Genomic DNA, 17,647 nt, shown 5'->3' with positions numbered 1-17,647 from the left:
CAAATTTTGTTTGCTCACATTATACAAAAGTGCCTGAGAACTATGTTTTCCTTTACAAAATCTTAAAAGAATACCACCTCTAGGACAGATTAGTGATACTTCACGAGAAAAACAATGAGCAGAGGATCAAAACAAGCATCCTTTTCTTAAATGCGGCATCTGTGAAAAGGAAAACATCAAGACAGCTTATTTCTGATAAGTTACTACAGAAATCAGACTGGTTATCCTCCTGTACTTTTTCCCCACAACTTCATATCCATTTATTAATAAAAAGGTATGAACTTAGCAATTAATAAAGGTATATGACAGTCCAAATTGATATTAAATGGACAGAAGGAAGGTAAAGGAAGGAGGTAAGCGAACCATTCATCACCCTCTTCTCTAATATAGAATAACATAAGAATAAACTTTGAGCTCCCATAATACTTTTTACATACTTCAATTTGAACATTTTACATTAAACTAATTATTTATTTAAGTCTGTCTCTCCAATACAAATTACAAGTTTCATCTTTTCTTAAAAAATATACATACATGTGCTTAAATACCTTTCTGTTTTTAGATTCAGAATTGACAATGAACAAATCCTTGGTTAATAAATATCTTAGGCAGAGATTTTCCAACTTCAAAAGTTAAATACCTAATGATTTTCTCTGACATATTCCTGGAATGTTCCTAACCCAACTTTTGGTTGCAGAAATAAGCTTTTACACGCCACTAGCACCAGAAGCTGCTACTTCTTACCTAAACCTACATTTCTTGCCCCCTTTATATCATGACATATGAAAAAGACCATATGGTTCTAAGTAAACTATAAAAATAATGTTGAGTGTCTTCCAAACAAATGTCATTATATGTAAGTTTCATATATAATAACTACATTAAAAAATCATTAAACCATGGAAATTGCAACCAGTAATAAAAGTGCTTAGTAAACCACTTTTATGTAGTTATCATGGAATAAGTCAAGGCATAGTTCTACCAACCCATCACAAAACAGCAAAACGTCAGATGACTAATTTTTCAGTTTAAGTCCTGAGTAAACTCAGGAATACTAAAGATAACTAATAAGGTTAGAGGGAACAAAAATCAGATATTTTGCTATTTTCCTTCTTAACCTCGCCACAATCTCCACCTTCCCATACATCCTCATGGCTTCCAATTTGTTAAAATTAAAATGCTGTTAAGTTTATCCTTCTCTTTCTGACCCACATCTGTCAGCACTAAGAATTATAAAGTGTCAAAAAAGTGAACTAATACAGAATTTAAGAAGGTAAAGTTTTCCAAGAAGTTATATGAATTTAAAACCTCTCAATTAACAGAGTTGCTGAAGGTAATACCAACAATGGTCTTTTTTCCCCCCCACTTTAAAAGACACCAATATCTAAGAATAAATCAAGAAAGGTAAAAACAGAATCATAAACAGAAACGGTAGGATTAGGCAGAATGAAATTTCGTAATTTACAGTATCAAAGTGTAATATGATAAAAGAACACTATTCCCCAAATTGTTTGTAACTATGTATTTTGCCCCCTCTAACAATCCAAGTTGACCTCACATATAACGTTCCTGTACCAGCAAAAACAAATGCTAATGAAACGTGGGCTTCTGATGTACTATTACAAATCTGATTTTAGTCTTAGATTCCACTAGCTTGGCCCCAAACCATGACACGGTAATGTTAAAAAACAATATACCCAATAAAACAATCTTTAAAAACACTACAGTGTGACACATGGGATTATTACCAAAAAACTTACTTTAAGTAACAAATTAGCGGCTCTGACGGTTCAGAGAAGTTACTCATCTCAAAGACCTAGTAATGACGCTAAAGGGAAACTTTAGTGACACACCCAGGGCCGACCGCCACGTTAAGGATACAACTCTTCCGAGGTGGGGAGGGCTCACGCCAGCTCTGACTGCCGTTGAATCCGGATCCCGGTCCTCCCCCCAGAGGTGGTCTGCCCCCCGGCTTGCCTCCTCGGTCACCCCCTCCACGACCCCGACTCCAGCGACTCCCACCCCGGTAAGGCCTGCCTCGAAAGCGGAAACGGTCCAAGGCGATGTGGCTCCGTTCCCAGAAGGACGGTCGGGGGTTGCTTTCGGACAGCGAGCTCGAAGGCATCCGCACGGAGGGCTGGTGAGATCGGAACGGCTCTTTGGGTCGGTAGCTGTTGTGTCCCCTGAGGTGGCCCCGCTCCGACGCGTGCCGCGAGCGTGAGAAATTCCTCAGCTGCTGCTGAGAAGAGGACGACGACGACGACGAGCCACCGCCTCCGCCGGATCCACCGCCCCGGGCCGGGTGAGGAGGCCTTCGTCGTGGATACGGTAACAGCCCGCAGCCGCTGCTGCTGCTGCTGCTCCGGCTCCGTATCTGGCTATTATCGTCATCGCTGATCTCCCCATCTTCTAGCTCCCCTTCTTCCTTGGGTGAGAGGCCACTGGAGGCTGGGGCCGGAGTATCTGCGGTCGCCATCCCGGGGGCAGCGCCTTCCACACAACCTTAGCCCTCCGTCCGGGGAACCGCCCGACAATTAGCTTCCTCCTCGGTCCCTTCTCTTCTAACGGACCCGGTTGGTGCGGCCTTACCCTACTCGGACACCTAGCGGGTTCTGCTCCCCAACTTCCCGGCACCCAAGCTCTTTCTCGCCGGACTGTCGCAACCCAGTTCCCTACCCTAGCGCCCCCTTGCTCCTCCGCGAGCGGGTTTCTTCCGCCTCGCGAGAAAAGGGCTCCTGAAAGTGGCTCTGCCCGCGACGTCACTTCCTGCGGCACACAGGAAACAAGGCTCTCAGTTCCCGCGATAATTATTAAGACCACGCGATTCTCAGTGGGATTTGTAGTTTTTCTTCCCTGTCTTAGGGTTTGTCCTTCTAGCCGACAACTCACACCCACCTTAGACTCTGGATTGGAATATCTGGGTGCGTGTTGGAACGGGCGGGCCTGTTCTTAATCTCGGCCCGGAGACAGTATCGTAGAGATGGGGGGCGGGACGGTGGGTAATACCTCTTCTTTTTTAATTGCTCCGAGGACGGCTGTTAAAGAGACGCAGTAGTCCCGCTACCTTTTGGGGGGCCAGGGAGAGGGTAGGGTTGTGCCCGCCATGTTGGTGAAGGCAAAGGAAGGCGACTGGAGCTGCGGGACCGAGGGCTCGGCTGTCTCAAGTCCGCCATATTAATAAAGAGAAAGGGAAGGTCGACCCCCGCCACCCGACGCACACACAAACACACCCTTTCTTCCCACCCCGCTCCCACGACTCCGCTGGGTGGGCCTCTCCCCGCCTCACTTGTCCATCCCGCCCGAGGGAAGCGTAGCAGACGGCGCCTCAGACCGGGCTCACGACAGCGCCGAATGAGGGGGAAAGGGAGATGCCGACCAATTGCGCCGCGGCGGGCTGTGCTGCTACCTACAACAAGCACATTAACGTCAGCTTCCACAGGTAACCGGGGCGGGGGCGGGGGCGGGGACGCGAGCTGCCAGGTTATTGCTTTTGTGGAAGGAACCCGGGAATTCTGCTAATTCTCGTAACTTCACTACCCTGGTGGTAGCAGGGAAGCATTATAGTCTTTTCCCTTTGTGTGTTTCTCAAATCTGTCCAATATTTCTCTCCCCTCGGGGAAGATTTACTCACTTTATAAAAAGAAATCCCAGTTCTGTACGGTGATTACTCCTTGTAAAAGTGACGGGAGGCTACCTTGATTTTCTACCCTTTTATTTCGAGGTATTAGACGGGTCTTGACATGAATGACGCGTAAGGTATCTTTCTGTTCAAGTCGGCAATCACCTTAAAGCCTACTGTGTTCCCGTTAAAATCAGGAAATCCTTCCTAGCTGAGTTGACAAGGGAAGGATTAGATTTCTAATAGTCGCACAGAGTAACTCTGCGGAGGAACTGAGTCATCACGGATGATAATCGTGGAATTCAGCGATGTTAATGAAAATGCAAAAGATAAGCTCTGTTCTTACTAGAACAGAGTAATAAAAAGAACCTAGTTTCTTTTTTCCCCTTCCTTTGCAGGAAGAACAATCAAAATTATTTAGCTCTCTCAAATCAGAACTCTTGAAAGTACTTTGAACACTATATGATATACAGTAAGTAAATGTTTACCTTCTCTGCAACTGCCTGCCATGTGACTGAAAAAAAGAATCATTAAAAAAGTTAAGTGCAGCCCTGGAGGGTGTGGTGTGGCTCTGTTGAGCATAGTCCTATGCACAGGAAGGTCGCTCGTTCCATTCCTGGTCAGGGTACATACCGAGGTTTTGGGTTCAATCCCCAGTCGGGGTGCCTGCAGGAGGCAACCAGTCGATGTTCTCTCCCTTTTCCTTCCTCTTTCTCTCTCTAAAAAAAAAACAAAAAACAAAAAAAAAAACTATAAAAACATATTTTAAAAAAGGTTAAGTGCAAACAGTTCTGATTTTTATATACCTCACAACTTAATACAATCTTAGAATGTGGGAAATCATATCCTTGACCTTTTCCCTACCTCATGATGACTAAGTTTACTCCCTTATTAAAAGTTGCCACTGAAAAAAAATCTTTGTGATGTTTCTGTTTTCAACTACTTCATGCAAATGTAGTGCTTTATTCATTCATCCACCAAATGTGTACCGACTTCTTATTTGCGTGATAGGGTTCCAGAAAATTCTTATGTTCCTGGAGTTTAGCGTGTCATGAGAAAGAAAGACAAACATAATTACAGATAAGTGCTACAGAAAAGACATTCAGGAAGAACTAACTTAGCCTTGTAAAGTCAAAGAACACTTCTAAAAGGATGTGAAATTTCAAATGAGACCAAATGGTGACATAGATTTGGTCCTATATGCTCCTTTAAGAATTTTCTATTTTATCCATTAGTACTTAAGAAGCCGTGGAGGGTTTTAAAAGAATGCCATGATTAAATGTGCATATTAAAAAGTCCTCTGGTTGAAGTGTGGAGAATAGTGTTATTTAAAGTGCTGGTTAAGCATCATCAAGAGATGAATTTGATGAGAAAGAAGCTTATTAAAGAACATTCACTTACCTATTGTTTCTTTCACAGGGAATTCTGCTATAGTGTCAACTGAACTATACAATGTACTTCTTTGCTGGCACAACCAGCAGTAGACTAGAAGAGGTGAGATTTGATAGAGAAAAAACAGGAGCCTGTCATAAAACAAGGGAGACATCCAGTGGCCTCGACTATAGTAGTAATGACAGGATGGAAAGAAGTGGGACAGATCTGAGAAATATTTGAGGAGATACTACTGTATTTGATAATTTGATTTGGAAGATGAGAGAAGGAAAAGGCAAGGCACCAATAATACTGAATGTTTAAGAGAAGCACAGTGATGCAGTAGCATGCATACTTCCTTTCCATATAACATTATTCACAATACATTTCTATTTTATAAATACAAACAATATTAAATTAACTCCTCTCCTAAGACATTGGTAGCCTCCTTTATTCTCATGTACAACTTGTGTTGCCTAAATGTAACTGTCTTCATTTCTCTTATTTCTTAGCCCTTCCAGACTAGGTCTCACCAATAGTTTTCTGAAACTGCTCTTGCTAACATGAGTTGTCACTCCTACATTCCTTTTTCATGGCGTGTGATCATTTCCTCCTTGAAATACTCTCTACTTTTGAATTACTTGACACTAATTTTGTGGTTTTCACTTACTTCTGTGGCCTTATTAAAAAGATTTCAGCTGTTCCTGTGGTCTCACTTAACATTACTTGCTGATGCTTCTCAAATCAATTATCTCCAGTCCAACTCTCTAATGAGTTCCAGACCTATAGGCCAAGTGTCTCAGTATTTCCCTGTTCTCTCCAGTTCCTCAGATTTATATCCAAACTGTACTAATAAGCTTGCCCTTCCCTCAAACTACTCCATTTCCCATAAGCCCTTTCTCAGTAAATGAAAACAACATCTACCCAGAAACTGGAAGGTCATCCTTCCTTGACTTCTCCCCATTCCCTTTTGACTGGATCATTATATCAACCTCTTAGCTGGTTCACTACTTCCATTCCTGTACTCCAAACTTCTCTTCTGTAATCAATAATGTATTGCCAAATGCTTAACAACAGAATCTCCAGGGAAGGGGAAAGCCCTGATTTGTAGTATTTGCCCTACTTCTATGATATAAATACTCCTACCCTGGCTGGTTTCAAACTACCAACATGACATCATAAAGTTGGGAAGAAATGTACAGTGCCACACTATTCTATGTAGCATATTTACCATACAGATATACCAGACATAAATAATTTTAAGAAAATAGATAATATACCTTGCCAGTGTGGCTCATTTGGTTGAGCGTTGTCCCATGCACTGGGAGGTCACTGGTTGAATTCCCAGTCAGGGCACATGCCCAGGTTTTGGCTCAATGCCCAGTAGGGGGCATGCAGGAAGCAGCCAATTGATGTTTTCATCTATGTTTCTATTTCTCCCTCTCCCGTCTCTCGGAAATCAATAAAAAACTTAAAAAAAAAAAAGTATTGATAATACTAAAATAATTAAGAAGTAATGGGTTTTTAGTATTACCTTTGTTTTTAATTTATTGTAAATTTACATGATTTAATTTTTAATAATGGCTGTTTAACAGCCAGTTAAAACACTTTCTGTTAACAGTCAGCTCTATAAAATAAGACTTATCATGGCTTACCAATGCCATTTTGGATAAAGTTCAAAATTACTCTAACTTAGAAAGCCCTCTGGCATCATTTCATGTCATAACATTCTTCACTATTCCCACGCTAATTCCCCTAGCTAATTCCTACTATCCTAAAGCCTCCAGACTAGATTAGCTATTCCTGTTTTATGGTGCCATTTGACCTCGTAGTTACTTTTATACTAACAAATAGCATTTATTTACCATTTGCCATAAACTGTCTCATTTAATCCCTAGAACCACACTAGATACCATTATAATGGTACCTTTATAGATAATAAAACTAAGGCCTGAAAAGGTTGCATAACTTGCCTGAAGTTACCTAGCTGTTAATTATGTAAAGGAACCAAGATTAACCCCTGATTTGACTTGAGAGACAATGTTGTCAGCCATTCTTCTGCATCAGGCTGTCCAATCCTCTTATCTTCCTCATTACAGTATACCCTTAGTAGAACGTAGATACCATAAAAGTAGGTCAGTTTTGTTTACCACTATGTGTTCAGTGCTTGGGACAGTGCCTAGGACAGTGCTTGGAATATAAGAGGCATTCAGCCATTTATTAAAGACCCAACCAAGCAAAATAGCATTGTTTAAAATGTTGAGTGATTTTTTTCCAAAACATCTAATGTTTCTGAAAGCCTGGTTTTATTATGGTGCAGACAAACATATATCTATCTGTTACCACTATGTTATTTTTTAAATATTTACAGGATGATTTATTATTACTTAAATTCAACTATGAGCTAATATCTACCACCCTTTGAATATACTAAGAAAAATCCAAACAACACATGCAAAATATGGTTATGGTTGATGCTGTATAAAAGCATTATCCAAAATCAAATATAAAATTGTTACATAAACACAGATAACTAAACATTATTTAGTAATGCTAAGCTAACCCCATTAGTTCATTTATTCATTGATTCACTTGGAAAAGTTCATTGAGTGCTTACTTAACAGGATATAGTGAAAAACAGTTCCCAGCTAGGAGAAATTTAATGATCTAGTGGTGGAGATAGAAAGGCAAGCAATTAGCCCTGGCCCATGTGGCTGTTGGAGCCTTATGTTGGGGTCGATTCCCAGTTGGGGCACTTGCAGGAGGCAACTGATAGATGTTTCTCTCTCTCCTCTCCTCTCTCTCTCAAAAAAAAGGGAAGAAAAGCAAGCAATTAGAATACAGTGATGTTAGTCCTATATCATATAGGAACATCTAACCTAGTCTTCTGATCATGAGAAACTTCTTTAGGAAGATAGGATTCCTAAATTGAGTCTTAAAGAAGGAAATAAAGTTTGTTCAAGTTAAGGTTCAATTCGAGGCACTGATTTCATAATTAGGTAGTTTTAAAAAGAGCTTAAAAACATTAAATATCTGAAAGCTTCATATTTCTGAAGAGTCTTATACAAATGATAATCCAGTTATAGTACCTAGTTTGTAAATTCTGAGTCTTTATTGAGGCCCCCAACAAGAAAAATTAGTAAGTTTAGTGTTTATAAAGTAAAGCTTGATTTTTTTTTAGCTTAGGTCACAGGAAGTACTTCCAAACCATTGAATATTGGAACAGAGATCTTTGAAATGAGAATACATTTTATTAATAGGTGAGGGGTAAGTAGAGTAGATACATTTATCAGAGGTTTCTAATGAAATAGAAAAAACTTACATATATGAAAGCATGAACTGTAGAGTGACATACAAATGCTAGTATCTTCAGATCAGGATATGTTTGGGGTTGAGGGGATAGGGACAAGAGATTGGAGGTATTTACTAGTAAATCTGGGCTTTCATCTCTTTGTGCCCCTCACTGCTGGTCATTTGAGAAAACCCCAGATATCTGATACAACCAAAGCTGTTACCTAGTGAAGCTTCAGTTAGGGACTTCTGAGTCACATGATCTTCTAACATGAATGGTTCTTTTTAAACACTATTCAGTTCATAATTAATACTTAAAAGGATAAGGTAATCAATCTTAAAGAACTGAATGCAAAGTTGTTACATGTGAATGTTGATTCTTATGTTTCCAAGTCAGTCAACACAGTTACCACTAAAATTTTTGACAGTCCCTTATATTTTTCTCTTCCTTAACTGGATACATATTAGTATATTTTATATTTGAAATAAATATGAAAGGAAAAACATTCCTGCTGGGCTTGTCAGCAGCATTTTACTTTTTGTAATTATGATTTCTACTGTACTACATAGCTTAAGAGTTCATTTTTTAAAAAACATATGCTGTTTAGGCCGGCTGGCATGGCTCAGTGGTTGAGCATCGACCTATGATCCAGGAGATTGAAGTTCGACTCACCATCTAGGCACATGCCCAGATTGCAGGCTTGATCCCCAGCAGGGGGCGTGCAGGAGGCAGTCAATCAATGATTCTCGCATCATTGATGTTTCTCTCTCTCCCCCCTCCCTTCTCTTTGAAATCAATAAAGATGTATATAGTTTTTTAATATACATATATATATATATGTACATATATATGTGCTATTTACATGGAAGTAATACAGTGAGTTATTAATTTATATATTCTGTCTCATTTTAATTAAGCAAATTTTTGTTGATTCCTTACTGTTGCAAGGCACTGTACTAAGTGTTAAAGAGATAAGCCCTGGCCAGCATGGCTCAGTGGCCAGAGCATTGGCCCAGGCACCAAAGGATCTCCGGTAAGATTCCCAGTCAAGGGCATGAACCTGGGTTGTGGGTTCCATCCCCAGCCCTGGTCAGAGCACATGCCAACCGATCGATGTATCTCACATCCATGTATCTCTCTCTCCCTCCCCCCCTTCCTTCCACTCTCTAAAAATCAATGGAAAAAGTATCCTTGGGTGAGGATTAGCAAACAAACAAAAAGATAAAATAATACAATGATTCCTGGCCTCAGGAAATTTATAATCTACTTTTCTGTGAAAATTTATTAAAATGGAAAAATTACAAAACAGTGTGGTAAGTATCATAATGAGGGAACACAGAGGAAGGCATACCAGAATCTATCTAGGCTTTCCTTGATAAAATTTAATCTGTAGATAATTTGATTTGTCTTGACCATGTATATGTGCAATGTGAAGTTACTCCTGCTTATAAGGTTCTATGCAAGCTTAATCTAGATCAATTTAGTCTTTTTTATTTTTATTTTAGAGAGAGGAAGAGAGAGAGAGACATCGATTTGTTGTTCCACTTATTTATGCATTCATTGGTTGATTCTTATTGTGCCCCAACTAGGGATTGAACCAGCAACCTTGGCATATCAGGATGACACTCTAACCAGTTGAGCTACCCAGCCAGGGCCTAGATCAATTTAATCTTGTTTATTTTTACTGCCCATGTTAAGGACTAGAGTAGGAAGAAAGATCTCTTTTTAAAGCACCGAAATATAAAATCACTCAAGTCAGTTTTTTATTAATTTTTTTACAACTTAGAAAAATTAGCACGAACTGGTTTCTGTTCCAGTGTCTGGATATTGGAAATTTTAAAATTTTTATATAAATTGAGGACATTTTAAATCATCACCACTTAAAATATGTTTTAATCATTTAGGTACGACCAGAAGTATGCTAGTTGGAATTTGAGATGCCCTTTTTTTTTTTTTTTTTTAAGGTTTCCTTTGGATCCTAAAAGAAGAAAAGAATGGGTTCGTCTGGTTAGGCGCAAAAATTTTGTGCCAGGAAAACACACTTTTCTTTGTTCAAAGCATTTTGAAGCCTCCTGTTTTGACCTAACAGGACAAACCCGACGACTTAAAATGGATGCTGTGCCAACCATTTTTGATTTTTGTACTCATATAAAGTCTATGGTAGGTAATGTTGCTTTTTGTACCCCATTTTTAGAACCTTTTTTTTTGTCTATAAAATGGAACAATTCAGAATATATTGAAATTCATATATGATGATATGCCTCAAGAAAGTTGCAAAATTCCCTCTTGTGCAGTAAAGGTGCAGGCCAGTATTAGAGCTCAAGTCTTTCCCTAATCCAAATTTCCTATACTGTAATTTTACTTTACTACCAATTATTATCAGTAATAATTGATAATATTTGATAATAACTGAATAATAATAACTGAACCATTGGTAAAACTGAGAAATCATGAGTAATGAAACATCTAGCATCACTCTGCTCTGATTTTAAGATGACATACAAAACGTGTGCCAAGTTATTTAAGAACACTTCACCCAAAGAATACCAGAACTATACCAAAGAATGTAAGTTCAGAGAGAGGTATAACAGAAAACTTCATAGAGCTCAGGCATTTAGGCTGGGCTTGAGCTTGGAGTTTGGAATTTAGGAGAGGGTTCTTGACCCAGCACAGAACAACTGCAATAGCATGATAACAAAAGCCAGTGGGTTGAAGGGTGAATGCAAAATAATCAAATGTTACTAAGTGATATTTAAAAGGAAGGAAAGAATTAAGGTACAGGATGGATGTATTAAAACAATATTTTACATAGATGAGGAAGATCTGATCAGAAAGGAAAAAGCTAATTGAGAAAAACAGGGTCTCCAAAAAATAAAAAGGGGTAGGATGAACAAAAATAGAGAGGTTAACTTTGAAAAGGAGGACGGGCATCTTTTCCTCTGAGAGGAAAAACCGCTTTTCTTGAGTTATTTGTGACAGAAGAATTTGTAAGTGTGCATGAGTTAATATTTGGGTGGGGAGACTGTGGTGAGCAGGTTATCACGGATACGAGAAACGCTCCACAGAGCAAGACTTTGTCCTGTTCACTCCAGATCCTCAGCAACTCAGATAGCGCCTGGCACAGTGACACTCAGCTACTTGCTGAACTTGAAGCATACCTTACTTTTGATATTTTGATCATTTATTCATTCAACAAGTATTTACTGAACTTTACATTATGTGAGACTCTAAGTCAGATGCTAAGGATGTAAAGATCAAAAAAGTGTCCCTGCCAGTTCCTCTAGGCAGAGGGCATGCCAGTTGTAGGTTTTGTGAGGATAGGAACCATATTTGTCCAATTTGTTCACCATTGTGTTCCCAAGAATTCATAAATAAGTTCCTGTGTGTTTCAATAAATGTTTGTTGAATGAACGAAAGGCACAAAGTTATAAGGTTATGATATAGTTGGGAACTACAAGTGGTGTAGTATTGCTGGAGTCCAAGTCAAGATCATGAGTGGCAGAATGGGTAAAATCCTAAATAGCATAGTATACCATATAAAGATTTCTTTTTCTTTAGATAATGGGGAGGCAAGGAGGAATTCAGCCAGTATAGAAACATCAAATCTGGTAGAAAAATTATTCTGCTGGCAGAATACAGATTAGTGAGGATCCAGATGTGGTGGGAATCAATAAAGAAGTTTTTAACATGTTCAAGCTAGATACTATATATACCTGATGTGGGGAGTAGCATTAAGAATGCTAGAGAGGGGAGTAGGGGTGAAGGGGGCCTAATACATGGTGCCCGGAGAAGATTTGACTTTGGGTGGGGGGCACACAGTGCACAATATACAGGTCCTAAAACATAGAAACCCACACCTGAAACCTATGTGATCATATTAGCCAATATCACCTCAATAAATTTAATAATAATTTTTAAAAAAGAATACTAGAGAGGTGATTCATGATAAAGATATATAGGATGTCAAATTAATAGGACTTAATGACTAATTGAATGAAAGTGAAAAAGGAAAAAAGGGTCCTCAGGTTTCTGATTTGGGCAAAAATGTCTGCCTACATTTTAAAGCCTTGAATGGAAGCTGTAACTGAGCAATTAATAAGTACTAAATCTATTCAGGAGTTTGATATTTGGGGATATATTTTTATCAAGTAGGACCCAAGGTCTGAAATACTGAGAAAATAACATTTACCTAAAAAAGAGATCAAGTCAGTATCACATAAACCAAATGTCTAAATACATTATATTGGCCTTGGTGAGCAAATTGCAAAAGATATGTAAAGTCTCCATAGAATCAATAATTTGGACGAGACCTTGGAAGTCCATTGTCTGTTTCCAAACTAATGTTTGTATCTCTCAGTAAAGGGAAAACAAAAAGAAGTAGGTGGCTGGAGTTATTTAATTCAACTGGTTTAGAAACGTGAATCCATGATTACATGAGATGGGTTGGTGAGGTTTTCTGTCTTTTAAAATCAGTTTTTAAAAGAGCAGTTTAAATACTGTTACACAAACCTGGATAAAATTTATTTATTTGTGATATTGTTTAATTTCTGTACAACCCTCTAATTTTATTTGGCCCAGAAACTCAAGTCACGGAATCTTCTGAAGAAAAACATTTGTACTCCAACCGGACCATCTAATTTAAAATCAAACATTAGTAGTCAGCAAGTGCTACTTGAACACAGTTACGCCTTTAGGAATCCTATGGAGGCAAAAAAGAGGATAATTAAACTAGAAAAAGAAATAGCAAGTTTAAGAAGGAAAATGAAAACTTGCCTACAAAAAGAACGCAGAGCAACTCGAAGATGGATCAAAGCGACATGCTTGGTGAAGAATCTAGAAGCAAACAACATATTACCTAAGGGCACATCCGAACACATTTTACCAACTGCCTTAAGCAGTCTTCCTTTGGAGGATTTCCAGATTCTTGAACAAGACCAACAAGATAAAATGTTACCAATTCTCTAAATCTAAAACCAATCTAGAGTACTTTCATTTAAGATTAGCCTGCGTAGATCTTGATGCCCATCCTTTATTGAAAGGTAAAGATATTTAAGGAAATAATGCCAAAATTGGGCACTTAATAAAGTTTTACTTGAAGTAACATTACTGTATAACTTATGAAGACTTGATTACAAAAATGGAAAACTTTATGAAACTTTTTTGAAAAAGCATGGAAGTGCCTTACATGAGAATTACATACTTTAAAATTTTGCTAGGAAATTTTGCAAGATATGTTGTGGTTTTGCCTTTTTAAACAACTTTTAAAAACGTCTATGACAAGTAATGTGTTTATATAACAAAAAAAATGTTTTTGTGTACCAAAGTTGAGATACTACATTGTAAGTAAGATGGTAAGTAGGAGTTAACCAACATTAAATAAGACTTTGAAATTGCTAGATTTTATATTAATTTAATTATTATTGACACTGTGATTTGGAAACTTTGTTTTTAAAAAGCCTGAGGTACAGGGCAAGTTCTTTTATTTAAACTTTCTGTACCTTTCTAACAGTAAAAGTGAGCTAATCATGACCCTCCGTCCTAAGAATATTATCTTTTAAAATGGGTTGTAAAGTATTTTGAAAATATTTTTGAATGTGAAGTACCCTTGAGTCATCCAGGCTAGTAAGGCCTCGAGTACCTCAGACTAGTAAAAACTGTTAACGATTATATCAACCTTCTAAGAAAATATGTTGTGAAATAATGCAGAGACCAAGATCTGGCTTTTACTTTAATTAAACAAAATAACTCTATACTACTTGTATACTACTGTTTTACTCAAAATAAAACCAATACATTTGGAATTTCAAAATTGATGTATTAAGCAAATTAAGTTCCATGTTAGGAAACTCCCTCTGCCTTCAGGTATATTGATACCAAAACTTTCAAGCTTTTCCCCCCCCATAAACCTAAAGTAGAATTTAATTATAAAACATTACTTAGCATATTGTAGCTTTACAACTTAAAACTTAAAATGGAATCGATTTATCTTACACATCAGCTTGCTTTGCTTTTTTTTTTTTAATATATCTTTATTGATTTCAGAGAGAGGAAGGGAGGGGGAGAGACAGAAACATCAATGATTAGAGAGTCATTGATCAGCTGCCTCCTGCATGTCCCCTACTGGGGATCGAGCCCCAAACCCAGGTACGTGCCCTGACCAGGAATCGAACCTCGATCTCCTGATCATAGGTCAATGCTCAACCACTCAGCTTGCTGTTTATCTCGTTTCTTTGTGAGAGTAGAATAGAACAACCGTACTGCATAAGGGAAGTAAAATATAGTTCTCTACAAAAATACATGTGTCTCTGAATAAAGCTATGCAAGTGCTAATTATTTTACAAAATGGAATATCAGTACTATTCTTATAGTTGCCACTTGACCAATTAAAGGATTTGCCTTACTTCACCAGATAAACGTTTAATAAGAATACTTTCCTTCAAATAGCTTTGATCAAATCATGCAAAGTTTTATTAATGTATCATACAAAGTTATTCAATCCTGATTTAAGCTTTCTGACACCACCATATGAAAGTAACATACGCCTAATCATAAACTGCTATAAATCTTTCCTATAAGGTAAATGCTACTTGATGATTTAAAAAAAACAAATTTTTTCCCCAACTGTTTTGATTGCTGGGTTAATGTTTTTTAATTTATTGATGAGAGAGAGAGATATTGATTTGTTGTTCCACTTATTTGTGTATTCATTGGTTGATTCTTGTATGTACCCTGACCAGGGATCGAACCGGCAACCTTGGCGCCATATCGGGCCTGTATGCTAACCAACTGAGCTACTCGGCTAGGGCTTAGATTGCTGTTCTGCTTGGACCCTACCAACAGTCTTTTTACATTATTAGCACCCTCTTTGAATAAGCAATGCCTCCTGAGCAAGTAGATTTTACAAAGGCAAGGGTAGGAAAAGTCTGTTTTAATTACAAGGCACTTAAATATTTATGAAAATCCTTTTGTGTATACAAGGTGAGGCAGAAGTAGGTTTACAGTTGTGAGTACATGAAACAATTTATTTTTGTATTATTTATTAATTATTGTATTATTTTCCATATGAACAACTGTAAACCTACATTTGCCCACCCTGTATTGTAAACCTTGTTAGTCATTTTATCTTAAATAATTAGATTTAGCTCCTTGGAACTGTCATTACATGTTGTTTTTCTAAGATGGTTTCAAATTATCTTTTTACCAATACCTAGTCATAATCATTAGCAAACACTTTGACCATATCTACTTTATACCTCAAAGTAAATTAGGCAAATAATCATTTAAACATAAAAACTATGCTTTCCAAATACAGACTCTCATGTGGTTCACCACTCCTCCCCAATACAAAACAAAACACTAATTAATGTAGGCTAATTCCCATTTACAATAATATCTTGGTATCTTAATATAACATTTTTAAAATCACAAAAATAGAACATTATGAAATACAACAAGCTTTTAGCAAAGTTACTTAATCTCCGTTCATTATTATTTGAGACCACTGAATAAACTACCACTCAGTAATTTTAAAGTAAAAAAAATGTTTGGTATTTTCCCCATGTCATTTTCATGTTACTGTCCTGAAAACATGTTCCAAACTCTATCTGCATCAAATTCTTTCATTAACATACATATGTCTACCTTAAAACTAGTCTTGTAATAGAAAAAGCAACTATCACTTTGACCATATAATATAAACTAATCAGAATTATAATAGCTCTTTGTCCTCTGCTGGACACAACCCATATCTTCTGTTCATTCATTCTATGTCTACTTAGGCACTAACCTCTATAAAGAACCCGCCCAAGGCTAGTAACTTGACATAAAGATGAATCGGACTTTATTTTCTACCCTTAAGTTGCTCAAAGTCTCCTGAGGGGAAAAAATATTATTTATTATACAATATGATAAATGCTATAAAAGACATATGTGTGAAGTGCTTTGGTAAATGATGTTGCATTGGAATTTAATGATAACATAAACTTCAGACCTTCTTATAATGAAATACTTTTCAAACAAACAGATTTCTAATGACTTAACCAAAGGAAGTAAAAGGACACTGATGTTGGCCTGAATTGCATACAGTGTCTTTTTAATGAGTTGTACGACATTTTTCCCTTTAAAACGAACAATGAACAAATTTGTTGTTAACGATATCTTTGTTAATAGGAAAATGTAACTAAATAAAATACTACATCAAAGCCAAGTACTGGAGTGTATTTGACATTTGATATTTTTACAAAATAACAAACTGTTAACTCAGATCTTTAAAAACATTTTAGCTCAGCGTCTTAAAGTTAACAAAGCACTATGGCACCCATGAGTTCTCTTGTTCACAAATATTCTGTGTGGTAGGTGGATTCTCCAGTTTATAGCTGAAGAAATCTGTGCTGATGTAACTTATTCATTCAGACATTTATTGTGCCAACGGGCACAAGGGATAGAGTGCTAGTAATCTAGGAAGTTCTAGATTGAACATTGGTCTTCAGCCTCCAAATCTTCTATTCTGCATTACAGCCCTCTGTTAAATATGTAAATCATGTTATTAAAATAGGACAAGTCATGTTTCCCAAAAAACTAATATAAAATTTTATATATATATATTGTAAGAATAGTCTATGAAGTCATCGTTGATCTTTTCTAGGTACACTTTATAATGTTGGTATTTTATCTTATTTCTCAATGCTAGAATACGGGTAAATTTTAATTTTGGTATAATATATAGAAAATGGTTCAATTTTATGCCAGAAAATGGGATTCTTTTGCTATTTAGAAAGTTTGAAAACTTTCTAAAATTATTTTATAATATATATTAAATAACTGCATATTGTATTCATAAAAAATGTATTCTGAGTATGTTGATATTAAAAACTTTTTTCCAAGGACATTACTATCATGACTATTATTTCCAAAAAATGTGCATGAACATTTCAGTGGAAGTCCTTCCCTTAAATCGACCCCTTGTGATACTTCTGTAGAAGTTCTTCTCCCTAAATTGAAGCCAATGTAAATAAAATAAAGATATGTAAAGCCTGGAAGAGGAATTATCATTATCGTTTTTGTTGCTCAAGTTATATCTAAACGTCCATTATAGTTTATGTGCAATGTTTTGAATACTGGTTATGCAATCTAAACCAGATATACCAACGGCTATAAAAATTCTGTCTACACTGACAATAATTTGAGGCTAACAAAAAGATTTACTTGTAGATATGATTATCAAAGCATTATTTTAATTAAAAGGATACAAGATGTGATTTTTCTTTTTGATTATTAAAGTATTGTTTAATACTTTAATTCAAAACATACTATCTTAACATTCACTAAGAGACATTGAGCAAACTAGGATGAACTAGACAGACATG

At 37.0% G+C, this 17,647-nt stretch overlaps 2 protein-coding genes across 3 annotated transcripts in view; one reads left to right on the top strand and one right to left on the bottom strand.

Annotated features, from left to right (window-relative positions):
• ZFC3H1 (zinc finger C3H1-type containing) overlaps positions 1–2,749 on the bottom strand; it is a 51,481-nt gene extending 48,732 nt beyond the window's left edge. For both annotated transcript variants that reach the window (XM_081130785.1, XM_081130786.1), the window contains exon 1: positions 1,882–2,749. In XM_081130785.1, coding sequence (XP_080986911.1) covers positions 1,882–2,476 — 595 coding nt within the window. In that variant the 5' untranslated portion in view covers positions 2,477–2,749. The remainder of the gene's footprint in view (positions 1–1,881) is intronic.
• Positions 2,750–2,832: 83 nt separating this feature from the next.
• THAP2 (THAP domain containing 2) lies at positions 2,833–17,032 on the top strand. The gene is made up of 3 exons (XM_081127615.1): positions 2,833–3,439; positions 10,247–10,442; positions 12,861–17,032. Exons 1-3 carry the CDS (start codon positions 3,369–3,371, stop codon positions 13,245–13,247), a joined length of 654 nt encoding a protein of 217 aa, XP_080983741.1. The 5' UTR covers positions 2,833–3,368; the 3' UTR covers positions 13,248–17,032.
• The last annotated feature ends 615 nt before the right edge of the window (positions 17,033–17,647 follow it).

The sequence above is a fragment of the Miniopterus schreibersii genome (assembly GCF_964146895.1).
Source record: "Miniopterus schreibersii genome assembly, chromosome: 2".
In the NCBI taxonomy this organism is placed as follows: Eukaryota; Metazoa; Chordata; class Mammalia; order Chiroptera; family Miniopteridae; genus Miniopterus; species Miniopterus schreibersii.
The sequence above is the reverse complement of the archived record's forward strand: the minus strand, read 5'-3'. Positions and strand labels throughout refer to the sequence as shown.